Consider the following 27,392-nt stretch of genomic DNA (forward strand, 5'->3'; position numbering starts at 1 on the left):
GGTGCATGAGCAGTACACGCAGGAAGGGCCCAGGGCGGTGGTGGTTCGGGGTTAGGCGCGGGGCCCAGGGCCGGGAGCAGGCCGGGCCGGTCTTCATCCAGCTGGGAAGGGATTTCATTTCCGCCCCTATGTGTGCCCGCCCTACGTGAACATACCGGACACGAAGTGAACCAGGCCATGCATCCGAACGGTGTCTGCCCCGCTCCCAACGGCCCCCCACCCCTACCCTCCGCCCCCACCCCAGGCCCTGGCCTCCTGGGCGTCCTGAAGGAACCTGGCCCGGCCTGCGGAGCACGACCCTGGGCTGGGCCTCCTCCCAGCTTCCTACGGGGAACCTCATCCAAACCATTTTGCTTCTTTCACGGTTGCTGGACAGCAAAGTGGGAACCTGGCTGGTGCTGGGCCTAGTCGCCAGCAGGGAGGACAGAATCAGATGAAGTGACGTTAAGCACCTGGCACAGGGATCCCTGGGTGGCGCAGTGGTTTGGCGCCTGCCTTTGGCCCAGGGCGCGATCCTGGAGACCCGGGATCGAATCCCACGTCGTGCTCCCGGTGCATGGGGCCTGCTTCTCCCTCTGCCTGTGTCTCTGCCTCTCTCTCTCTCTCTCTCTCTGTGTGACTATCATAAAAAAAAAAAAAAAGCACCTGGCACAGTGCGTGGTGCCTAGTTCACCCCTAGGCCAGTAATCCACACCTCCCTATTCGAAGGCCAGCTCATGAAAACCTTAATCGCACCTGCACCTTAAATTTCCCTTTGCCACTTAACCTATTCATAGTTTCCAGGGATTAGGACGTGCACACCCTTGGGGCCATGATCCTGCCTCTACCCCAGACTTCTTTGAGTCCTTGGAAGTGCTCATCTGGAGTGTTGCAGTGACATCCCAGTGGGCCTCCACATCCCCACTCTTGCATGGCAATCCTCTGGATTGCTGTCTGGCTAAGGCAGATCTGACTGGTGCCTAATACAGTGCCTGAGATACAGCAGGTGATTAACAAACATTCTAAAAGCCAAAAAAAGTGCATACTCTGTGCCAGGCACACTTAGAAGCACTTCAAATTTTTAACTAATTTAATCCTCATGTCAACCAAGTGAGGTATGAGCGCTATGCCTGTTTTACAGATGAGAAAACTGCGGTACAGAGAAGTTGTCACATGCTCAATCTCACAGATAATAGGTGGCAGAGAAAGAATTTAAGGCCAAGTGGCTGAAGTCTAGAGCCCTATGCTCATAACTACCTCACTAGTATTGAGTGAATGAATGATTCAGTCCTCAAGAAACTTTCACAGCCACTGGCTGGCAGGCGGGTGAGCCAAGATATTATATAACTAATAGGGATGGTGACTAGACTCAGGAGGACAAAGGTCTGACTGCTTATGCCACTACTATGTGACCCTATAAAGTTAATCTGTCTTTACTTCAGTTTCTTCAACTATAAAAGAGGAATAAAATCAAGTACTTTATGTACTGCATATTGCGAGAATTACCTGAGGTAATACAGAAGCGCTCAGGACCCACAGGGTACCAGGCAAATGTTAACCCCTCCCACCCTGCAACCGTAAGGCCAAGTAGTATAAAATACATGGTGGCGACTGGCACGTCCCTCTAAAACTGAATATATTTAATGACTGGATTTCCAAGCCACTCTCTCCTACCACGACCCTACCCCTCGATTCTTCCCCAACCCATGTCATCTGGTTGCCACTCCTGGCATATGACCTAAACTTTTCTGATTGGGGGGGCTTTGTTAAAGCAGCTCTTCTCATCAAAAATGTCTTTCTCTTCTTATTTTACCTGCTTATCTACTTTCTTTATGGACACCTGCCCAACTCCTCCTCTGGCTGCCTACTGTATTTTACCTGTACCTTTATTACAGCATATCCACACTCATGATTATATTAGTTACCTGTTCATACCTGTTTCCTCCATTGTTTATAAGATCCTCATTTTCTTCAGCTTTATGAGCCTCTTGAGACTAACCTACACTGGAGGTCGGAAAGATTTGTTTGTGGCAATGAGTTAGATATGGAAACAGGGAAGATATGGTCCAAGCACAAAGACCTAGCAAAGAAAACAGGGACACAGATACTCCATGTAAGGTCATACGTGCCCTTTAGAAATGCCATGAAATGGCAGGGGTAGAAAGACAGAGGAAGAGGTTGAAAGGAAGGCTTCGTGGAGGAGGTGTCTGTGCACGTGCATCATGGGGAGAGGCTGTTTGGAGAGAATCTGAAGAGGCTTACAAATATTGCCTGAGTGCCAGGGGTGGACCTACCACCAAGTTGCCTCATTTTGTGTGTAAGTATTTGTGTTGGGCTCTAGACTTATTTCTCTGGTGACCATTAGACCTTTCCCCTCCTTAGCACTCAACAAGCTGCAGCATTTAGGTGGGAGAGATTTTTGGTGATGGGACAAGAGCAGACACAAGTGGCAGCTTTCTTTGCAGGGAGAGGATGATGGAAAAACCTCCGTGGGGAGAGTGTTCACTGAGTGACAGGGGTCAGGAATGCACCAACTTTGATCTGTGAAGTGACAGGTGATCTTCATTTGGTTAATTTCAGAATTTAGTGGAAATAGCTGGTTCGTCTCTTCTGGGGGAAATAACTTAGTGGCCACAGCTTTACATTCACAGAAACCGTGCTTTTTTAAAAATTATTATTATTATTATTTTTTAGAAACCATGCTTAAACTGCAGTGTATGAGAAGCCTTGGCTTAGAACTAACAGGCAATAGGCTTTCTTAGGAATTTGCTGGATTGGGATATGCCAAAGAAACATGACGTAGTACAGCGGGCTGCTACTGTTGGATCTTCTTTACCTCTTCATTACCATACGATGTTTTGATAGGATTGTAACAGTTTTTGACAGTATGGCTTAGCGTTAGTTTAGGCAGATCCCTGTAACTCTGGGCCAGCTAACAGGATTCTCGTGAGGTTTGGGACACTGGTGGATTCCTTTTACCTAGAAAAGCTGACATTTTCCTGCAGATCATCTGGTCAACACCAACTGTCCCACCTACCCTGAAAACTCTGAGTGCAGATCTCTGGCTTGGTCGACTCTGGCAGGTTAGAACTTTGACTTCTGTTGCATTTAGATTTCCTACATGTAACAGCGAGTCACAGTTGTGAGCTACCTCACAGGTGGACTAAGACTGATTAAAAAGATGATGCTTTTAAAAAGCCATTCTGTGTGCAATAGCTAGGTCAGGCGCTTTCCTGGACAATGGAAAGAACATGGAACCAGAGTCAGAAAATGTGCAACAAGCCACAGCCTTAATCATCCTGGTTACCTTGGGCTAGTGACATTCAGTCACCTGGAAATTCTTCTGGAACCAGGTAGTGGTAGAAAGAATAAATGAGCAAGTATCCCTTAATTCTTCAGAGTCCTATTTTTATCAACTATACAGTAGAGGAGTGAAAAAAACCCACCAGTAGCAAATTGATGCATGTGAAGTATTTGGGAAGCTGTCAATTCACTATCCCATGTTATTATCTGCACTTTTAATATTTTACCTCACATAAGGGAAGAAAAATTAGGTAAGTAATCACGTGGACAAAGCTACTAATATTTTAAAATATTTTAGCCTTATATTGCAACTGGCTAAGTATTCAGAAACATGGCTTCCATCCCATTGGTTAAAAGCAATTTGGGGAGTATGGAGTGAAACCATTCCCAAGAGTTTCTCTTCATTTGTCAGCCCTGAGTGAGGGGCTTTATGTGTCTGGAACATTTAGCCAGGGAATCCATTTGCTGACAACCAGACATACTTCACCACCTTCATTTCTGTTTCTGGAAATCCAGATAGGACACTAATAACACAAAGCTTGAACATCTCATAATTCTCCTTCTGGGAGAGAAACAGCATGAGGTGGAGACACAGAGTCTCATACTTAAGCGGCCTTGTTTGTACATTCTATCAGAACAGAACATGGTCTTTCTTCCTGAGGCCTGAAGTAGTAGTACTGAAGACTGCAATCTTGGGAGCCTGGATGCCATTCTTAGAGTTACAGAGACTTCACACAGCCAAGTGATTTCACCTGACTCCATTTACCTACCATGAAAGGGTCACCTTGTGGGACCGTAACATAACATATTATGTTAGGAAGAAGCATCCACTTTCAAAATAGACTCTCAGCAGGTAATATGGGTCAGCTCAGGCTATTTTTAGTTCTGCTTTGGCAATGACCACAAAGGGAATCTAAACTCACTTTTTTGCCCTCAGAATCCTGCTGGCACGTTCTCATCAAAGACCTACCCTTTCCGTGGTGATGGATAGCCTGATCAAGAGTTGCCAGTGCAACTGCTGCCACGTACCCACACCACACTTTTCCAGAGGCTTCATAACTTGTGCTGAGAAATGGTGAGGATTCTTTCCCTTCAGAGATATTCTGACAAAGATGGACGGAAGGTCAATATAAAGGGCAGTAAGATGTATGAACCCCAAAGTAGTGTTTTCAGACAAACCAATCATAGCTTGACAGTCTATTGCTCTATTCTATGATTTGAAAGCATGTTCTAAAATGGATAGGAATAGGAAACAAGATAAAAGGCATCTGTGTTAAACCTCGGAAGTTCCTTCTTTAGACAAATGAAATATTTGCAAAATTTGGTACTAAAGAGCCTACTAATTATATATAATACACACACACTTGTCTTGAAATGTTAATAGTTTGTAGGTGGTAAACTGCCCTACAGAACAAATTATGATCTTTTTTTAACAATGAGAGGAGTCATGTCTACTATAAGGCTTAGAGAAATGAATTTGGACAAGGTTTGGTGTTGTTGAAAAATTGAAGGTCTAAGTCCTCTAGGATGCTGTTATGAAAATCATAGCCAATCCCAAAAATGACCTTCAAAACCCATGTCCTATTTCCTTTACTCCCCTGTGTCATCATTTTATTTTCTCACTGAGGCAATTTGCAATGCTAAGGAACCACAAGCAGAGGTGACAGAAATGACAATGGCTAGAGGAAGAAGACAATGGAAATCTTAAAGAACAGAAATATGTTTATAGGCATTTTTAGTGAGACGGACAAGAGTAGACCCAAAGTAATAGATCCCTCAGGTTTCAGAAGACTCTGAAAGTAGGTTCCTTAAATCAGAGAAGCATAGCCCCAAATACACAACCACCACCATCAATTCTGAAAGAACACCCAGATGCCTCCTTGGAAGCTTAGAGAGTCCATTTCCAAGTATCTGTCAGAGAGCCAGTTCCCTTCATCAGGTCATAGAAGGGCACTGTGATTGAAAGCCATGGCCACTTACTAGGGTATCTCTCCTCCTCTTCTATCGGCTGTTTCTTCTCAGGCTTGGGAGGGCCTTTGATTTTATACACCAAGGCACGGAGTTTCCCAGTCCAGGAGGTGTCCTCCTCCTCTTCTTCCTCCTCCTCCAGTGGAACTCCTAGCAAGTCACAGAACAGAGCAAAAACCTCAAACAGTACATGACACCACCATATGATTGAAAGAACATAAAGTCTATGCTTCCCACCCTTCTGGAACCTTCTAAAGATACTACAGGCAGCTCCCCATAATTATATATCTACTAGTTTGTTTTTTTTAAAGATGATTTCTGGTATGCAAGGACATGGAGTAATTTCAAACTCCACACTTAACTTTCTCTAACCCATGTCCCAAAAGGGCTCTAGAGTACCTAGGAAGAAAGACTTAATATTGAGTCATTTCAAATGAAAAGACCATCTATTATTTATATATTAGTCAATCCATCCTTGCACAAGCAACACAAATGCTGAGAACCATTTAAAATCAGCAGCTATGCATCAGAGTAGGGACTGCTGGCTTAGAATTCTTCAGGGCATAAGTTACTAGATTTTTATCACTGTACAGTCTATGAAGCAAAGGGAATCAGAATCTTGATTCAGCTGGGAGCAGAGTCCACCTGTCTAAGCAAAGTGGGTGAGGTTTACAGAAGCATTTGTTATTTTCCTTCTATAGAAAGCTCGTTCACTTTCTTCTATCTCACAAAATTTCTTCTTGGAGGAAGTTTCTTTTTTTATTTTTATTTATTTTTATTTCTTTTTTCGGAGAAAGTTTCCATCATATGATTACACTAGAATTATTTCCTACAGCTTCTCTGATCCAAGAAGTTTGGGCAGAATCATTTCTTAAGCAATTAGTATTGTACAGTTAACCCTTGAACAATGCAAAGGTTGGGGTGCTACCCACTCGCACAGTGGAAAATTCACATATAACCCTGACCCTCCAAAACTTAACTATAAATATCATGCTCTTGATGGGAAGCCTTACTGGTGACAATAAATAGTCAACCAATACGTATTTTTAAATGTCATATGTATTCATTGGGCTCTCTGCTCAGTGGGGCGTCTGCTGCTCCCTTTCCTTCTGCTCCTCCCCACCCCTGCTCATGGTTTCTCTCTCTTCCTCTCACTAGCTCTCAAATAAGTAAAATCTTTTAAAAAAATATATGTATTTTATATGTACAGTATTCTTATAATCAAGCAAGCTGGAGAAAAGAAAATGTTATTAAGGAAATCATAAGGAGGAGAAAAAAAATGTGCTATACTCTATCTATGGAAACAGAATTCCACATCTTAAGTGGACCCCTGTAGCTCAAACCCATATTGTTCAAGGGTCAACTGCACTTTTAAATAGAAAACTTTCTTCCCAACCCCCACTAGCTGCTAATGAGGGAATGAGGAACAGACTTGTCTTTGATAAAGCTCTCATCACAGAAGCTCACCACAGTGAATGAGAAGGTCCTCATGGAAGTCATATAGCTCCTCCCGGATCTCCTCTGGGCAGGGGCAATTCTCTCCCAGTTGAAAGTTAAGAAGCATGTTGATCTTTGAGGGACAAAGAAGAATAGGTAGTTGGTTCTCAGTGTTGGTGAAAAGAACTCCGATCCGGCATGCCTGGGTGGCTCAGTTGGTTGTGTCTGCCTTCAGATCAGGGGTCTGGGATCGAAACCCTAGTTGGGCTCCCTGCTCAGTGGGGAGCCTGCTTGTCCCTCTCCCTCTGCCCCTCCCCTCTACCCCTTCCTCTGGCTCATGCAGTCTATGTCTCTCTCTCAAATAAATAAATAAAGTCTTAAAAAAAAACCAACTCAGATCCTGCTTAGACACTTAACATTCTTTGCAAATTTTATTCAACTCAAATTCTTTTATAAAGGCCAACATTTGGGACGCCTGGGTGGCTCAGTGGTTGAGTGTCTGACTTTGGCTAGGGCCGTGATCCCGGGGTCTTGGGATTGAGCCCTGCATCAGGCTTCTCCCTCTGCCTGTGTCTCAGCCTCTCTCTTGTCTCTCCAGAGTAAATAAAATCTTTAAAAAAAAAAAAAAAAAGATGGCCAACATTTCAAAGCAGCTTTCCTCCTTTTTCTGATTATAATGGTAATTTACAAAATTTGGAAATACCCAAAGAAAATTTACTTTGATCCCACCACACAAAGATAACCATATTTATCTAATATCTCCCTGTCTTTATGTATGCAGATGGAGAGCATACTCTAAACATTTCTGTTTTTCCACTTAACAATTTATCTTGAGCATTTTCTTATTTTACTGGTTTTTAATAGGGTACATTGCATTTCATCATACGGATGAATAGCAACTAATGAAAAAGTGAATGTAAAATTAATGATCTGTTAAGATATATTCCAATTGTTTACATTTTTTGTCCTTATAAAGTTTGTTTGAATTTCCTTTTGCATAATTTTTTTTCACATCTCTTATCATTTTTTAAGGATAAACTCCTAGAACAGAAATGACTAGATCAAAAGGTTTGCACATTTTAATTGCTTTTGAAATGACTTGCCAAATCACCCTCCAGAAAGCTTACAACAATCTGCATTACCAACTTTATACAAGAGTGTGTATTACTTTGCCATCTCCATTACAGTAATGAAAGTTAACACATTTTCAAATATTTTCCAATTTAGTGGATGAAAAATGTCATATCCCTGTTGCTTTAATTTGCATTTAATTGGTGAGGTTGAATTTTGTTTTTCCACACTTAAGGGCCATTTTTCTTTCTTATCTTTCTTTATTTTTTATTTTTTTATTATAGGAAGGCTCCATGCCCAGTATGGAGCCCAACATGGAGCCTGAAGTCACAACTGTGAAATCATGACCTGTGCTGAGATCAAGAGTGAGACACTTAACCAACAGAGCCACCCAGGCAATCTTATTTTATAAATTTCCTATTCATGTTCTTCCTCCATTTTTCTGTTGAGTAATTTTCTTCTTAAAAATTCACAGGTATTTTGCACATCCTTAGACTATTCACTCTTGGTAGCATATACTCCAAATATATTTCCTTGATTTTAGTGAACTTTTAACTTTATTTACAGGATTTTTTAAATTTACATATAGGTTTTAACATGTAGTTAAACCATCTTAGGGATTCCTAACTGTTTTATGCCTTGGATGAACTCTGACAGTCTATTGAAACACCTTGATTACTTCTCAGATTTGTATTTTGAATATGTATCATAAAATACAGCATATTACTTAGAGAAACAATTATACTGAAATCTAGTTATCAAGACCATAAAAAAGAAACGTGTGACACAGTAACAAATGTACTTGCTTATTAACTCATTAGACAAAAAGATCTAGTAGCAGGTCTCATATCCACTGTCATCTGGAAGTAGTGATGAATGTAAATTGATATTTCAATGTAGGACAACCACTATATTGGTTTTTCAACCGATATGAAAAAAAAAAAAACAAACAGGCAATTTCTGTTGCTGGAAAAGTCAGGTATTTGCTTTGCTGCCTAAATCAATAATTAAAGAAATGCTATCAGAGATCAATGACAAGTTGGTGCAAATGAAGTCATTCACTTCCTGCTCAGATTCAGGGATGTTTCAATTCTTCCCAAAGACCCACAACCCCAAGTCAGTGACTATCTAGAGAGACTGACACGATAGCTAGATGTGATGTTGTCCATTTTGCTGCCTCACGAAGGGTAACCCAAACACTAGGCAAAGGCATTTCCTCCTTTTGTTTAGGATTTCTAGGTTAAAAACTTTACAATCTCTTTTCTTTGCCACTAAAAACAATATTTAATGTTATTAGGAAGATCCTTATTCCTTCTTTAAAGCTTCTACCACAAACAGTTTTTTGGCAGTAGGGAGAAGTGTGGTTGTTAATAAAATAATATTCATAAAACAGTTTAGAGAAGTACTTTTTGTGGTTGTTAAAATATGGTAACTATATCAACATGTATTGATAGGTTGTTTATTAAATTAAAACGAGATCTGAAGATCTAGCTTCAGGGTCATAAAATTAATTTCTCTGCTGAAAGATCTTTCCTTGGAACACTTAGGAAGCAGTGGCCCGCCAGCCTGTAGGGCAGAAAACCAAACGGGGAGTGAGCTGAATTTTCTGCTGCACAGGGCATACCCTTTAATGAGGACCTTTTTAAAGTCAAAGGTTTACTGACTATGCCTGGCTGATTTGCCAACAACCACTGGACTGATCTTAATTTTGCCTACTTCTGTACTTGGTAACATCCCCCAAGTATATGTCTTTTTCATCTCTCTATGCTACATAGATATAGACTGAAAACCTTTATTTTTTCCTCAAAGATTACAGAAGGATGAGAGAATCATATCACTTTTGAAATTCTAATTCTTACCAATCCAATCTTCCAAGTGATTTTGCACTGGATCTCCTGAAGTTGATCTAAATTCTCCTTTGTTGACATTCAATTCTGAATTATTTAGAAAGCTCGATTGGTAGGTTTCTTCTAGAAATGAATACTGAGAGGGGTGGTGGGTGGGACAGCTGAATTTGATAGCAATGAGTGTCCCTTCTTTCATTTCATTCCTAGACCAGCAGCATCAATATCACCTAGAAACTTGCTAAAAATGTAAATTTTTGGGCCTCTCACTAGAGCTACTGAATTAGAAGCCCCAGAGCAGAGGAGTCAGAAATCTGTTTTATTAAGCTTTTCTGGTAATTCTGAGGTCTGCTCAAGAACCCCTAGTTTTACACAGTGAGTGAAGAATCTTTCAAATTATAGACGTCTGACACAAGTCTGAAATGATTGCCCACTGGGTTACTGGGAAGACTAAAGGAGGAAGTGATGGAAGGCCCTGGGGACAGCAGAAGAGAAGGCACAGAGGTAGTGGGGATAAAGAGAGGTGGGAGCCAGTGTGGCCCTTCCAGGAGCCAGGATTATAAACTGTGTCTGTGAGGACAGTGTTAGATGGACAATGCAGTCCTAGCTGGGGGGTTAAGCAGATACTTTGGGAGACATACATAAACTACCCACTGGAAGAAGTGAGTTGCTGGCAAAAGGTCAAAGAACATGGCAAGAGGCAAATGCAAATACCTCTAACGCTGAAGCTGTTCATAGCACATACAGAATGTTTACTATATGTCAGGTATCCTGCTGAGCAACCTAAATGCATTATCTCATGGGATCCTCACAAGAAGGGAGACAGGGAGATGAAGACATCCTCATGCTGCAGCTGGAAACACTGAGACGCAGAAAGGCAGTTGCCCAAGACCACATAGCAAGCGATGGGGGAGCCAGAGCAGGAGCCAGGCACCACATCGGTCTCCTATCCTGTTATTCACAAAAATGAGTCAGCATTTGCCCAACGAAATGGGAAATGTTCACACCTGTTTCCAGTCTAAAAGCAGCCTGACATTTGTAAACCTTGCAGAGTAATTCAGGCTCACTGCACTTCCCTCATCTTGGTGCGAATTACCTCCTCCCTTGACTTGAAAGGGTTTTTGTATTTTGCCTCCAGCAAAGAGATGATAAGCTTTGCCTACTCTTTTCAAGGCCAGGATCATTCAAGTGAATTTTTTAAAAGCCAAAATATGCAGTTCATTTTTAAGCCAATATAAATATCTATGTTCTACAAAACAGCTTAGGAAAGTAATTGGACCAAGTTGTATCATTAATATCAAATGGTGGTAATTATACTGATAACAATTTTTGGATAGGATGCTTATTAAATATAGATAAGATCCAAAGATCTGGTTTCAGATGCTGAAAACGTATTTCTTCACTGAAATCTCTTCTGTTTTGAATATTTAGGGAGCTGGTGCCACACAGCCCACAGGATATACGTGAATAGCTGAGCAGTAGGGCAAACACAAACTACTCCTGCTCTCATCTGCAAGTCACTCACCGGATTCTCAGTCTTCTCCAAGCGGCCTTCCCATCTAGGCAAGGCTGACTGCAGAGTGGGGTTCTGCAAGGAATGACAAGACCTCACAGAAGGGACTTCACTTGCCCAGGCCTGTTCTCCTAGCTTCTGGGGGCTGGGCAGCTTTATGAGGGTCTTGATCCTGGGGCAAGGAGTGTAGAACACTCAGATGAGAGAGACTGTTCATCTATTCTCAGAAATTGGGAAATGCTGACTGTGCTCTGTGGATCTCTGTTAGAAAGTAGTGAGCTCCGCAAAGACTGGACAGACATTCTTCTAATGGTAGCTCCTTGGTGTGAACGCTGGATCCTGACAGTGAGTTGGTCTCTGGCTCAGTGATAGGGAACAGGTAAAAGTGACGAAGGGAGGGGAGGAAGCAATGCCCATGTGAACTTTTGGATGGATTTTTATCCCCATCTAAGATAACTGGCAGATGGTCCTGTTGCCACTAGCATAAGACCAGGCCTGTCTCCTGGCCTTGTGCTGGGTCACCCACAGCTCTCACCGCCCCTGCAGGCATATGGAGGTTGCATGTACCCTGCTCTGTGAGGTTCAGGTTCAGGTTCTTCCAGAGGAATGGGAAGGAGGCTCAAGAAGAGCTTCTTACCTGCTCCTGTGGGGGTGAGCGGAACTCCCTGGTCTTCCGGGCAGTCAGGGCTGCAGACATGTTCAAGGCCTGCATGAGCTCATTGTAGCGGAACTTCTGATTTGCCTGGAGTTTGGAGACGTAAATGTCGCCGAACGCCACAATGGCTTCCACTCGATGCTGTAGCTCACAGTCGCAGAGGTAGCTGAGGAGCTCGCACATCTGCAACAAAAGTGTGTGTTTATGTTAATTTGACAATACTTTGTACACACTGGTGAAGCAGCTAGCATCCCCATTTTACAGAGGGTAGCACTGAGATTCAGGCATTCTAAGTGACTTGCCCAGTGTCCACAGTAACCATAGAGCCATTACTTGAATCCAAGTCTGCCTGAATCCAGACACCAACTCTTTATCTGCAGGTCAGGAGGACAACAGGAAAATGAGCTCCCCAAAGACAGACTAAACCTGCCTGTAGAGAGGGAGAGCAGAATTTCTGAGAGTTCTTCAATGGCTCTACCCTCCAGGTAGAAACTACAACTGAATTGCACAGGTCCTTCCAGACATCTTCTGGCTCTGGATGAAGGGAACTAAAGACTTCTGCTCCCCTCTCCATCTTTCTTTCTTTTTCTTTGTTGGCACTTTCTGTCATTTGTTCTTTTAGACTATCTACTATTATTAATCTTAACACTATTCGAACTTCTACTGATAAGGAAAGACAACAGCCATAACTTAGTGTAGACTATTTGCCAGACTCTGTACCAGGCACTTGCCATACTTTCTTCTTTAATCCTCTGTGTTCCTGATATTTTTATTAAAGCAGAAGTTCTATTAACCCATCTCCACTCTGCCAGGTGAATCAGGACCCAGAGCATATGCCCATCATGCTTGTGATTCTAGTTATAACATTTAATTACAAGTAATGTGTGCCATGAAATAGGAAAACCAAGCTGAATGACTAGGAAACATCTGTAAAAGGCAAATTTTTAAAAAATATTTATTTATTTATTTTAGATAAAGAGACAGAGAGTGTATGGGGGGAGGAGCAGAGGCAGAGGGAGAGAGAATCTCAAGCAGACTTCATGCTGAATATGGTACCCAATGTGGGGCTCAATCTCATGACCCTGAGGTCATGACCTAAGCTGAAACCAAAAGTGTGATGCTTAACTGATTACCTAGTGTCACCCAGGCACCCCAAGGCATCATTTTTATAAAAAATACTAAAAGTTGGGTGTAAGACAACTACAAAATTTTGGGAGGAAATCATTAAAATATAGAAGTATTCTATGCTCAGGTTGCTTTCCAATAACCTCTAAATCCACAGTCCAAACTTGGGTCCCCAAACCGGCCATCATGCACATCAAACTGTGCATGACAAGTATCATTTACACAAAAGAGAGGCATCTACATGCTGGTCAGGGACTCACATTAAACAAGAGGTCTTGGGTCCACATCAGAAGAGCACATTTATACATGTTAATAAAACTGTTGAAGGTATATATGTAAAATGTGTTGTTTCTCCTCTACATGCAACATTTTGATTAACTGGCCGCCTACCAATCCCATCACATTGGCTACGAGAGCTTCATTTGAAGATTACTTTATTATAATACATTTTATTTTATGATAAAATACATTTTATATTCCATTATATGATGATAAATTTGAGTACTATGTTGTATTATACTATCATCCAGATTTTATAAACTGTAAAGCTAAGGCCTTGGTAAGTTATTGACTTGGCAGGCTTATACAGCTAGTAAGTGGCTGAGGGATGCCTGAGCCAGGCTGACTCTGTGGAACAGACAGTTCTGCTCTGTTCACTTTCATCTCTCTTTTCTCAGTGCCCAGAAGACAAAAGTTATCATCTTCTATGCATCACTGATGCTAGCTTACATCTGATAAGACTACGCTTAGGAAATGCTGAGGTTTCCTAGGTGATGGCAAGGGGGCAGCTCTAAGTTAGCATGAGTCTTCTCCTCAGCTCAGAGGGCCGTTGATTTGAATGCCAGTGCAACAGGTCTACAAAGGCTTGGTAATCAGAACCTGGCAACGAATGAGAGCAGGTGAGGAGTGTGGCCACCCTATGAGCCAGTTCTCTGGTCTGTTCCAGAGCCAACGGCTCCTCCCTCCTCTCCAGATGGAGTTTCACAAAGGAGCCATTCAGTCCCAAAGGGAAAGACATAAGATCAGGGCCAATCCATCACTAGTTCCATACAGACATTTCTAAAGTACATGCCTTTGGACACCTGGGTGGCACAGTCAGTTGAGCGTCTGACTCTTGGTTTTGGTTCAGGTTGTGATCTCAGAGTCCTGGGACTGACCCTGAGTCAGGCTCCACACTCAACATGGAGTCTACTTGGGTTTCTTACTCCCTTTCCCTTTGCCCTTCCCCCCCAATGCTAGCTTACTCTTTCTCAAATACATAAATCTTAAAAAAATAAAATAAAATAAAGCACATGCCTTATCAGTAAGGGTATTTTTTGTTTGATCTGGGGAGTACATTGCATGCGGAAATTCGCACGACCAGCAAACACTGTCTCTCCGAGTCTCTGCTCTAGTCCAGATTTAGATTGTGCGCTGAATCCTAGTCTTACCTGCAGGCTGCACTGTAACCCTCCCCAGGTCTTCTCAAGGGCAGGAACTTTGCTGCCCTGAGTTACCTGAAGCTTGACGGACTCTGGCAGTCGGGTCTGCAACAAGCCCTTGACCGGAGCCTCCTTGCTGGCCTTTTCCCCAGCCTCCACTGCCTTCTCCTCCACCTGGGTCACCTCTTCCTTCTCTGTGCCATCCTCTGTCTCTGCACCATGCTCCCCAAACACAGAGGAATCAATCAGTAGGAGGATCTGCCGGACGTCATCATCATCAAACACCCCCATGACCAGCAGGGTCCCGATGAGTTTCAGCACAGGCACAAATTGGAACTCTACAGACCCGCCGACGGGGTCCCGGATATGAGCCCCGCTGTGCTGCACTGCCTCCGTCAGCATGCTCAGTGCCTTTGTCTTGAGAATCTCCAAGGGGATCTCAGGGCTCTGCTTCTGGTGCTCCTCGCCAGTCACAACAAAGCAAGGGGTGGAGAACCTGAATCCTGGCTTGAGGCATGTTCTGAGGCCCACTCCGGGTAGCCCGTGCCTCTTGGACTCATCTGGGTACAGGTGGATTTTCCTGGTGGTGCTGGTGATGGGAATGATATACTCATTCTTCATCATTAGCTTCCTCTCCTTAGCATGGGCCAGGTGGATGCTGATGAGCAGGTCATAGAAACCAGAGCGGAGGAGGCCGGGGAGGTACTTGTTGTCTATGGCATAGAAGAGCTGGGACAGGTCCACATGGCCACACAGGGCGTAGGCCACTCGGCTGTTTCCCAGGGCACACACGGCACTGTAGAGGCGCAGCGTGTGGTAATGGAAGTGCATCAGGTCCTCCTGCTCGCAGAGCTCTAGGACATCCACACACCTGTGGGCACACAAGCAGTCAACCACTGCACGGGAAGGGGAACACGGCAGGGTTCGGCGCAGCGCTTTTCTCTGAATCCCCGGGGATGGTACCCGTCTCTGTGAGGGCACATGGGATAGAGAGATGGAAGGGTCTCTACCCCAGCTTGCCCTCACAGGTGATTCCTCTCTCATTCCTGGTCCATATCCCAGTTCCTGATAATCTTCCTGCTCTACCTGCTAAAATCTCAAAAGTGTCAAAGACTTGAAGACATGGTTTCCCAAATATGAAAGTCCTCCCTATTAAGGAAAACCTCCCAACTGGAAGGGGACTGGAAAACACTGAGGTATGTCAGAGAAGTGACTTGGTCCTCTCATCTGTCGGTGTTAGGAGGTCTTCTGCTTTCTGAGGTAAGAGATGTAGGTCAGAAGAGGAAGCCAAAGTCCCTTGTCAATCTGCATCATTTCCAATCTACCTTCCTCCAGGCTTTCCCTCCCCTGAAAACAAACACACCAGCATTCTTGTCCAGAGCAAACAACACTTTCCACCCTGAATTCAGGTAGCATAATCAATTCACTTGCTCCTTCCTCACTTCACTAACCTATGAGAAGTCTGTGTGTTCCTCCCTCATCTGTGGGGGCCCAGGGCACACTCTGCTTCCTGCTTACGTTTTCTGTTTTGCCTTGCTCCTCATCATGGATCTGAGGATCCTCTGCAATTGGCTTACTTGGCTGGACTCCTATTTTTTCTGGCTCCTGCCCCGCTCCCCACCCCGCCCACTACTTTGTCCCACCACTGTCCGTGACCCAGTTGAATACCTAAAGGGGAGCTGGAGAGGTGTCATAGCCTTCCACCCACCATTACTTTGTTTTTACTCCAACAGATCGAGGGGTGATAATATGTTAACAATAAAATTATTTAATTCTTACTACATACAGAAACTCTACTAGATTCTACCAACACAATGTCATTTGTTTCTCCATGCAATCCTTTGGGTGGTTATTTTATTTATATCAGAAGGAAGTCGAAGTAAGTTACATGAGCAATTTACCCAAGACCACAAGGTCAGAAAGAGAGTGCTGAGATCGAACCTAGGCTACAATCCAAGAGTACCTCTTAACAGGAACTGCTCAGGAGCCCATTCTTGTCCTCTAAGCAAGCTAGGCCTGCTTCATTTTCCCCATTCTTGTCAATAAGAACATATGTTTCAGGATCACACTGGAGTTTTTAATTAAAGGGATGGAAATGATCTTGACTGCAGGCACTTAGAGCTACAGGGAAGGCCCTGGGGCAGGCATATTGGGGAGAATATCCTGCGATTTCTTTCTTTTTTAAAAGATTTTATTTATTTATTCATGAGAGACACACACAGAGGGGCAGAGATACAGGCAGAGGGAGAAGCAGACTCCCCTTGAGGACCTGCCAGGACCCTGGGATCACGACCTGAGCCGAAGGCAGACCCTCAACCACTGAGCCATCAGGCGTCCCTATTCTGTGATTTCTCAGTGAATAATGGAAGTTGAAGAAAGGAAAGAGACACTGAGGTTTTGAAAAGTCAGTGGACTGAGCAGGGCCTTCGGCCAATGAGGATGCTGCTCTTTCCCTTTCCTTGCTCCTGCCAGGCCTGCCCCCTCCACTGTGGGCCCCCCTCCACTACCTGTTCTCCTCTGGGATGTGGAGCGCCATCATCTGCAGGGGCTCCAGGCACTGCACCACCCAGCCATGGCGCTCGCTCACCCGCTCTGTCTCCACCTTCAGGAAGCTGCTGGGCATGCGGCTCCAGAGCACGGGCTGGATGGTTTGGACGTCCAGCCGAGGGGGACACTGTGGAACTGGGTTCTTCTCTTCACTCTTAAATATGGCCGCCGACAGGGGCATCGCGTTCTGGAGCAGGTGGAAAGGCATCGAGAAGGAAACACATGTGCACTCAGGAGGTGCTCGGTTGCTAGGTAATGCAACTTGGCCCATCATGACCAGTAAGGTTAGTATAAACTAAGGAGACAAATGAATCCTGAGCCTTTGAAGCTTTACTGGCCTAAGACCTTGCATAGTGGGTTCTATTAGCAGTGATTACTTCCTTCAGCACCCAGTAGAAGTGGGAGAAAGGAAAATGAGAACCTACCTTCTGTCATATGAATTTCATAGGTAAGTTTGGGAGCTGGGGTGGTGGTGGTGGGGAGATCAGTGGGCGGTATATGGGGAGGGTGTCCCTTGTTTTCTGAGGCTTCGGGTTTTTCCCCTAGTGGTCAATGTTGCCTTCTTTTATCATAGCCATTGGACAAGGGGGCAGATCAATACCTTCAGCTTCCCAAGTTCAAACTGAAACAAGGAGGTGCTCGTGGGCTGCAGGAAGACTGCTGGAAACACTTTGGTATTGGGCTCCACCTGGAAACCAAGACAAATGGAGAGGTTTACTCAGAATTATAAAACCACAGATGGTTAAGTCGTTGGTTGTTTGAATCAACACCCTCATTCTAACCTTAGCTGAAAGAGAACACCTAGCTGGCGCATCCTTTCCACTGCTCAGAAATTCTGAGATTTGGTGCCTCTTGGTAGTGACTGTCACTGCCCTCTGCCTCATTCACTCTCTCTCTCCCCCTGCTTGGGCTTGAATAATCTCATGTTCTTTCATTTTCTCTGCTAACTGCAGCTAACAATTCCCTCCAGCACTCAGGGTGTTTGTCACACATGGGGACCTACTAATGTGCCACCAAAGGTGGTGGCCGCTATTGGTCAGGGAACAACGTGATGACCTGGCTCTTCATAGAGTGTGGAGACACCTGGCTCAGAGGGAACGCCATCATTCATCACTCCTGCCCACAGAAGGTGATCACTGAGGGTGGTGCAAGGGCTTCAATATTATTTCTGAAGGCACAGGGATGTTGACCAGGCAAGCCCAATGGGCATATTACAGCAGGCCTTCTCAACCTTACCATTACTGACATTTATGGTTGTGTAACTCTTTTTTTGTAGCGGCTGTCCTGTGTATTGTAGGATATCTAGCAGCATCCCTGGCCTCTCCCCAGAAGATGTCAGTAGTACTCTCTACCCCCACCATAGTCATGACAACTAGAAAAGTCTCTGAAGATTGCCAAATGCCCATAGAAAAACACCCCCAGTTGAGAACTGATCAGCAGGTGCTTCCCTGGAATAACATAAAGAGGCTACTTCCAGTGTCTGTCTCCTTTTCTTAAAACCTCTTTTCACTTGGTTCCTCTGGACTTCTCACCACCCCCTTCTCACTCTTTCTGATTCCAGTTCTTACATTAAACAGTGTGGGATTCACTGTCTTCTAGTTGCCACTTAGATGAAGTGTGGATTTATTAATGACAGCAGGGACTCCACTTACCACTTGCCCACTTTGATACAGGGTTTTTAATCAGAATAGAAAGACCATGTAAGAAGAAAAGGGATTTTAATTTTACCAAAGTCCTTTGCCTTTAAGTAAATTTGGACATTAGGAAGTTCTTGCAATTCTCTTGGAGTTGGGGGATGGTGAGCATCATGGATATACCCTAAGTCGGCTCTCAGTGAGTCATTCTCTTGTACAGTTCCCTCCCCTAGAACCTGTGTCTTGTTTCTAGCAAAAGGAATATGGCAAAGGGATAGGATTGTTACTCCCTTGGTTTGGCTACGTTACTTAAGATTGTGTCTCAGTCGAGACGCAACAGAGAAAGTTCTCCGCTTTGCTTTGGAGAAGGAAGTGACCTGTTGTAACAGCCTGTGAAAGGCCATGAGAGGGAAATTTCAGGGGATCTCATGGTACTAAGAATGCCCCTGGTTACAGCCATCAAGAAATGGAGCCTCCAACCTACAAATGTAAGCAACTGAATTCTGCCAGTGACGACATGAGCTCAGAAAAAGGACCTTGAGCTCTGGAAAAGAATGTATGCTGTTTTGAGTCACTACATCCATAGCAATTCATTATACAGTAATAGAAAATGAATACAGAGGTTTTCTTTTTTGTCATAACATTTGGTTACAGGCTTCCTTTTAATAATGAATTTCTTCAATGTATTTAGACATAAGATTTATAAAAACACCCATCTTTATGGCTGTAAGTGACTTACAAGACTACATGGTCTGTGCTATCACTTGCTCATGATGAAACAGGTCAGACTGGTTAGACTGGACTTGCACCCAGTACCCAGGGATCCGTCCTGGTACACTGCAGGGGCTCACAAACTAAGTGTGAACATGTGGTTTATGCTTAATGCTTCAGGTATCCATGGACCATGTGAAGGGATAAATGCCCGTAAAGCCAAAATGTGGGGATGGAACTGCTAGAACTGCCTGGCGATGTCTGAGATAAGCTTTGTAAAGGACATTTAACAAATATTTGCTACCTATTATATATCTGCTTTGTGCCAGGTCCTGAGTTTGCAGCGGAGAAAGACACAAATGGGAAATTTTGATCAGATACATCCCTGGGCTGGCCCCCAGATTTCTCAGATATCTGACGTGTGACATCTAGAACAATATAGAACAACTTGCCACACTCAAATCACTTTGACCTTCAGTGAAGAGAGGTCTGGTGGCTGAGAGACTTCATGTGGACCAGCAAGAAGCCCATGAATCTGAGCCCGCAGGGACAGATAAATGCATGAGGCCCAAAAGTTTTCAATGCTGAACAGAGTCACACTAGTACTGGGACCTATAGGCTGAAGAACATGGTTATGTTTTCAGATCTTTCAGGAATGGTCCCTGCAAACTTCATAAACCACTCAGCCAAATACCAGGGTCTTCCTCAAACCCCACTGCAAAGAGGAGGAGCTTTCAAAGCATTCCAGATGCCTGGAATAGGTTCATGTCTACCGTGCAGAGTATGCTCCCATCATGATGAATAATGGAGATTTATCTTCAACCACTCAAGAAAGATGAAGAAGATGGGTGTATATGGGGATAAAAATGGCAACTGGGAGAGCAGAATCCTAGGTGGCCTTCCTCACCCGTGGGGTTACTCTTGTGACTGTGTACGTGGCAAAGGGATTCTGCAGATGTAAGTAAGGTGACCTCAAAACAGAGACAGGACCTCTCTGATCTTAAAACAGAGAGATTATCCTTGAGGCCCTAATCTAATCACACGAACCCTTAAAAAGCAAGGTTTTCTCTTCTTAGGGCCAGAAGGCAAAGTGGGAGAGACTGAAGCATGAGAAGAATAGGACATGCTCTTGTTGGCTTTGAAGATGGAAGGGGCCCTGAGAAGGAATGTGGGCACCTTGGGGAGCAGAGAGGTAAGGAAAGGAAAGGAAAAAGACTGGCAAGGAAGAACAGACCTCAAACCTCAGCCTACCACCACACTGGGTCCTGACAGCAACCTGAAAGAGCCTGGAGCACATTCCCCCAGGGCCTCCAGAGACAGGCAGCTGGGCCCAGCTGACGCCTTGATTCTGGTCTTGTGAGCACGTGAGCAGAGAACCCAAACCTACAGGACTGGGAAATAACGTTTTGGGTTTTATATTTTCGTTTTTTAAAAAAGATTTTATGTATTTAGTCATGAGAGACACAGGCAGAGTGTGCCTGAGTCCCTAAGGGGAGCCTGATGCAGGACTTGATCCCAGGACCTGGGGGTCACACTGAGCTGCAGGCAGTCAACCACTGAGCCACTCAGGTGCCCCAAATGTCTTGGTTTTTAGCTGCTAATTTTATGGGCACCATGTTAAGAAGCAAAAAACTAAAAGAGCAGGTTCCCAGCCATGTTGGTCAGTTGGACAACAAAAAGGTAGTGAGCACCTCCTGGGTGCCGGGTCCCAGTCCAGGCCCAGCAACAGCGACAGACAAGAGACCCAGCCTCCTCTGCGCTCAAGGAGCAGCCGTTCAGAGTAGGGAGCCTCCAGTCTGCTGTGAGCAGCAAGCCTGGGTCCGAGGCGCCAGGCAGCACCTGGGCTCTTTTCCTTTCCTATGTGACGTACCTCTTCTCACTGGCTGAGCTCTTTGGTTCCTGCAACAATGGACGTTCTATTTCTGGTCATGTGTGAAGGTCAGGGCATAGGGACTGGCCTGAATCGCAGGCTCAACCCCTGGGAAATCTGAGTATTGTAGCTGGTTCTGTTCTCGGAGCAGTGTGGTTGGGGTGGCAGTTACCGAGGAGTGGCTCTTGAACACACATTTTCTTTCTCATTTCTCCCATGATGACATTGCGACAGGAAAAGGCTTTCCAATTGCAGGGTGGCGTTTCACAGTGGGGGCAGGTGGGGGGGAATGTTGTCTAGGAACGCTGTCTGAGCCAGTCCTCCTCTCATTATTTTGGTTCCTGGTCCTTCCTGAGCAGCAAGCCAGTGTGGAAGTATTGCTGCCCTGACTCCTCTGGAGATAATTAAAAAATGAAAATGGCCACAGCTGCAGAATGACAATCATCCTGCTGCCAGGGCACTGGAAGCACTGCCGGCTGTGGGGGCGGGAGTGGGCCTCCCAAGGATCCCTGTAGGGACCTGGCACCATCCCATTCTCCACCAGGCATCCTGGTTGGAGCGTGCAGGGCCTGGGGCCACCGACAGAGATGGCAGGACATGCAGGCCAGAGGAGGGAGGTCTCTCAGAGCCCAGAGGCCAGAGCAGGGGGGGCCTCTCAGGAGGCACAGGCCAGAGCAGGGGGGCCTCTGGAAGTACAGGCTAGAGCCGGGGGCGGGGGTGTCTCTCAGGAAGCACAGGCTGGAGCAGGGGGCCTGTCTCCTCAATGGCACAAGCTCTTCCCTGGTGCAGGCAAGTCTCTGCAGCTGCCAAGGCCAAGCCTGGCTTATTTATTTGTTTTCGTGGGGACCTCCGATGCCAGCCAGCCTTCAGAGTTATTAGGTGCTTTGTAGCTCTGTGAAGCTCTGGGAGAGCCCTTCAGTCAAACTCATTCCAGGAGTTAATGGGAAAAAGCTAATGGATTCTGAAGGACGGCAGGAATATATATATATATATATATATATATATATATATATATATATATATATATATATATATATTTTCCCCCTCAGGGGCTTGGGTTGCGGGGGGTGGTGGTGGTGGTGGTGGAATCATGAGAAAGCACCAGAAGAATAATACTTGACTTTCTGCCCCAAAGCCTGGTTTTGCAAAGGCCTCTTCCTGAGAACAGCCAGTTGGGCCCTAGCTGCTGGGCCAGCCTGCTGGGGGTGTCAGCGATGCTCCCACTGTCCCCTTGAGACAATGGGGAGGCACTCAGACTGGTATGTGCTATGGGAGGTGCTGGAGAGGCGGCGGCTGCCTGCATGCTACCACAATGACCCCGGGCCCCAGGAGGGGTCTGCTCCGTCTGTTCTCAGGCACCGAACAATTCAGATTTGGAGCGGCTGCTTTACCTTCCCCTTCTAGATGCCACCTCTCCAACCACAGGCCAAACAGCTACCAAGAGGCTGCAATGGGGGGCTGAGTGTAGGATCTGTTTTTTTTTTTTTCTTTTAATCCATTTCCACAGTAGTGGGATGTTTCTTTATCTGCTGTAGTTAGCTGGGCTTCCTTAAACACTGCATGTCACTGTCCTGGTCAGAAACCTTCAAGAGCTCTTCAATTCCCGTCACTATCTCCCCATCTTTCCGCATGAATTTCTCACCACTAACTGAAGAGGCCCCTATTAGGCTGCCCACCATGGGCAAATATACCCGATGCTTCCCTGTTGCCATGAGGATGTCTCCCATACCACCCCTTCAACTTTAGTATACTCCCTTCCTTGCTCAGATGGAGGAATTCCTGTTTTGCTTCTAAATCAAGGTCTCTCTGTAAGGACCATTTCCCTGACCAAGCTTGATGGAGGTAAGCTCCTTCTCTGAACCCAGATCACACTCTCCATACCCTCTATTCTACCCATGGAGTATCAAGAAAGTCTAATCTACAAATTTAATTCCTGGGACACCTGGGTGGCTCAGTGATTGTCTGATGCCTTTGGCTCAGGGCATGACCCCAGGGTTCTGGGATCAAGTCCCACATTGGGCTCCCTCGCAGGGAGCCTGCTTCTCCCTCCACCTGCATCTCTGCCTCTCTCTGTATCTCTCATGAATAAATACATACAGTTTTTAAAAAAGAAATTCAATTCCTTATTTCAGCCTTTTCCAGATATGCTTTGTCCAACTCCAGACTTACTGAAAACTACTATTGTTAAAAACAAACAAACAAATAAAAACTTACCTTGGCTAAGCAATATGAGAAATGCTTGGTTAGAAATGTTTGGGTTTCTTTCTAAAGTATTTTTTAAAGTTGCCCTGTACTAATGTTTATTGCCAATGTGAAAGAGGATATAATAAACAGCATTTCCCAAGTTTACCTAGCCATCAAGGATGAAAATCCTACTTAAAAGAGATAAAGCTGCTTGTGGTTAATGATGGGTAAACATACAGGTGTGCAGTTGATAGATTTCCTGAGTAGTTTTATCAGAGTTCATAGTCAATAAAATAGAGAAACACATCATTTATATGAATGTGTTTTTAAAGGATCCTGCAAGGAATGCATAAGAGAATCACCTTTTTGCAAAAGGAATACAGCCTGGTAAATTAGTCATTTTTTACGAGTCTATGCTTTGAGCTTCTAAGTTTCTTAAAGCAAGGAGTATCTCTGCTTACGTTTTAGACTTTGCATCTTGTATAGTGCAGGTAACATAAAAGCCACATGAGAAATGTTCATTGAATAAATGGAGAACCTTTCAGAGACCATCACCAAAGAAAAGCCTTCTTATCTTCTGGAAAGATGACCAGGGTATCTAGTCAACCAATAAATAATGATAGTTTCTCCTGTTTTCCCCTCTGTAAAAAATGAAGTCATTTTGTTCTTATTTTGTTATTTCTCTTCCCAGATTGCTTGCAAACGCTGTGGCTCATCAACCCCACACGCTATGGTAAGGATGCTGAATGCAGAGGAGGAGGAGCAGAGCCATAGACATGCAAGCTGGGGATGTTGCTGTCTGAGACCCAGAGCCACCCCTTACCTGGTAGCAGGTGCCAAGTTCTCTCCCATTGGCGGAGAAAGACAACATGCCCATCGCCAGATCCACAAGGCAGCCGATCTCCAGGTCCACATTGCTCCGACTTGATCTTTGGGAAGTGGCCACAATATCCCCACCCCAGACCATGTAGCAGTTGCTGCGCTTTACACTAGAAGCCAAAGAGAGGAAGAGGCACAGAATCTGGACTGGGACAGTGTGCCATTAAGGGCCAGGAATGAAATGCCCCAGAAATCTTCCAAGGAAGCCTTCCAGTCGGCCCCCAATAACTTTTTTCCTTAAATAAATTCATTCAGCTTCAACCCAATTTTCTCAGGCATGATCACTCAATTCAGAGATGTGGCAATCTGTCAGGATACTTTGGTCCAAAGAACATACTGTTTTGGTAATGGTTTCCTGGATCAATGTCAATGCACCTTTTTGAAAGAGATCATGGGGATGGTGGGACTCCCATCTCAGAGACGGAAATAGAGAGGGTGGCCACCAGAGGCAGATTTATATAGGGATTTGGTGTAGACGGCAGAAACAAAAATCTGCAGTGTGAAGGAAGAAGATGTAACATACTTGAAAACCCAGACCCACATTCCTTGGGATGGCACATTCACAGGCATCTATATTTGAAAGCCAAGACTAATAGCCAAAAAGCCATGAAGGCTTGAAAGCCTGTCTCCTCAAATGAAAGATTTAAAAATCCTGGGTGGGCTTTGGAAAGGTGGTACAGTGGCAGACGTGATTCCCAGAGCCCGTCACCATGACTGTGGGTGAGAGACGGACAATCTGGTCTCCTCTTAAGCTCAGTCCTGGTGCACACTGCTTGAGGAACCAGTTTTCTGGAGTACCATCAATGTGCTTTTTCTCAGGCTACACAAGACAGTGACTCTATAGCTGATGCTTTAATGCAGCTCCTTTGAACATCCTGAGGTCAGGATGACCTTGGAAAGTTAAAGGTTTGATTAGAATTCTCCAAGGTTCTTTCAAGCTCTAGAAGTATATAATTTCCCCCTTGAGACCAAAAATTTCCTTTATAAGCATTTGTTCCCTTCCTCTCCTACCTTCCCCTTTGGGGCACCAGTTGGCTGGTTTCTCAGTGTGAATGCCCCTCGGGCCAGGCCTGTGCAAACTGGCCCCCAAAGAGTGATAGCCAGGGCAGGATTTCCATAAAGGCTCAACAGTAGCCATGCTATTACTGCCTTTCAGTGATGAGACTGCTAAGTACATTGATGCCCACTGTAGGATTCAACTACTAATGTATTGAAGCTGTGGGAATGTGACATGTCACACTTTGGTCATATTTTAAAGGGCCCAAGTTTGAAATGCCTCAAAACATCTGAAAATTGATTCCATACTTATTCCTTATTATGCAAGATAGGAACTAAGAATTACTGAGTGCCTACTGTCTACTGGGTCTTGTTCTAGTGCTGACATGTCAGCTTTCAAAATAAATGTGGTCACTGAGGCACAGGTAAATCAAGTAATCTGTCTGGTGTGGCACAGCCAGCAAACTCGAGCAATAAACCAAGCTGGGATGGACATGTCTGCCTTCTGTTTTTCTGGCTGAAGAGCAAAGTCTTTTGACCACTTTCACATGCTTTCCTTCCCAAGCCAAAAAGACACTGGATATTGTTTACAGCATATCTTCTGGGTTCTGTAACATGATCCACATCCAGTAGTGGTAATAAGAGTAAGGGGTCAAGGCATTGTTGTAGGCATTTTTCTAGGTATTATCTCATTTAATCTTAATATCATTCTATGAGCCTGGAACTATCATCCTCATTTTATAGATGAGTAAACTGAAGCCCAGGAAGGCTAAGTGGTCCAAAGTCACACCTCTGTTAAGTCCTGGAACCCAGTCTAAAACCCAGGCAGTTTGCTTCCAGACTTGGCTGTTAATCACCTACCCCACAGCGGTCCTGCAAGACACGGCGATTATATGTGACCTCTCTGGCCACCAGTCTTTGGTGAGCTAGTAGCACCTAAAGAACACTGGCCACAAAACATTCCTTTGTAGGGCTAAAGATCGGCTTGAGAAACAATTTACTACACCTCCAGACATGTCCATTTGAGGAAAGACTCTATTAATAAAGTCCCACTTGGGTGGACTCAAGGCATGGTGTCCCTGGTCACCTCTGGGGCACTGCTGGCCAGATACTCTTTGTCTGGTGGCAATCCCCAACCCCGATACTCCCAGACTCAGTGGTCAGTGGGAAGGCATGCGTGTACCTAAAACATGCTTTCTCAAAGATCCCTAATTTCTATCTGTGGTCTTTATTCAGGCATTTGCTGTATCTTATGTTCCTTAATGCTTTCAGACACTTCACATCCTTAGCATGAGGAGCTCGGAGTTGATCGGTTACTACACGATGTGGTGCATCTTTTTATGTCTTCTGAATTGGCTTCTTTCAAGCACCCAGGGATTTTTCTGTCTTGTTTAGATGTTGTGGAGATTGGGGCTTACACAGCACTCACAGAGAGGAGTCTGTGAGGGAGCACACACTCCTAAGTGTCCATCTGTGGCTCCCATTCCCACGTCATGTTGTATACTTGTGATGAAACTGCCCTCTATCCTCACTAATGCCACATCTGCCACAGTCCTCCCTGTTTGGCAGAGGATTTGAGGCCTGTGCTTCCCATCTCCTTCCTCATAGACATTGAGGTGTTTCCTTCTTTCAGGGTATTGGGCAGAAGGGGAAAGATGACAGCTGGGTAGTGGGAGAGAGGAGTCTGACGGCCAGCCCCATCCCTCAGGAGCCCCCTTACCTTTCATGGACTCGGCCTCGCTCATCCCCTAGAGTCACAGTCACTGTACAGTTCTTATTCAGTTCAAACTTCTCACTGTGTAAGTGATAGTCTGGAGTGACCCAACCGACCCAGACGCAGGAGGGGTCCTGTCCAGCAAAGATGCGGATTGCATAGTAGCACTGCTGTGGAGAGAGCATGCGGTGGGGTGAGTGGCCCCCAATTGGGGGGCAGGTCTGACAGACCCCAATGCAAGGCCTGCAGGGCCCTCTTTTCTTAAAAAGCACATGTTGCTCTAGAGCTGAACTGCACTGCACTCCAGACTTAGGATGGGCTGATCAGGCTTCCCTGTGTTTCCCTTTTCTTGGTGTTTTGGAACTGAGACAATTGAGCACTTTATCTACCACCCTTGGCCCAGAGGTGCTGCCCATGAAATCAGGGGGCTGCCGTCCAGAACGGCTGGCACAGAGCCTGAGCCCAAGCCCTGGGAGACAGAATAGCTGACGACCCTGCGACACCTCCCACTTCTATAGGGCGGTGCAAAGTACTTGTCGCT

General features: G+C 45.0%; 1 protein-coding gene across 1 annotated transcript in view; it reads right to left on the reverse strand.

Moving 5' to 3' along the window:
- Window positions 1-27,392, reverse strand: part of RYR3 (ryanodine receptor 3) — a 507,628-nt gene that overhangs the window by 149,430 nt on the left and 330,806 nt on the right. The window contains exons 31-38 of the mRNA XM_055316631.1: window positions 26,858-27,021; window positions 24,086-24,251; window positions 17,465-17,551; window positions 16,824-17,050; window positions 14,392-15,187; window positions 11,753-11,953; window positions 6,718-6,820; window positions 5,263-5,400 (exon numbers count right to left, since the gene is read on the reverse strand). Coding sequence (XP_055172606.1) covers window positions 5,263-5,400; window positions 6,718-6,820; window positions 11,753-11,953; window positions 14,392-15,187; window positions 16,824-17,050; window positions 17,465-17,551; window positions 24,086-24,251; window positions 26,858-27,021 — 1,882 coding nt within the window. The remainder of the gene's footprint in view (window positions 1-5,262; window positions 5,401-6,717; window positions 6,821-11,752; window positions 11,954-14,391; window positions 15,188-16,823; window positions 17,051-17,464; window positions 17,552-24,085; window positions 24,252-26,857; window positions 27,022-27,392) is intronic.

This window comes from Nyctereutes procyonoides, unplaced genomic scaffold (genome assembly GCF_905146905.1).
Source record: "Nyctereutes procyonoides isolate TBG_1078 unplaced genomic scaffold, NYPRO_anot_genome, whole genome shotgun sequence".
In the NCBI taxonomy this organism is placed as follows: domain Eukaryota; kingdom Metazoa; phylum Chordata; class Mammalia; order Carnivora; family Canidae; genus Nyctereutes; species Nyctereutes procyonoides.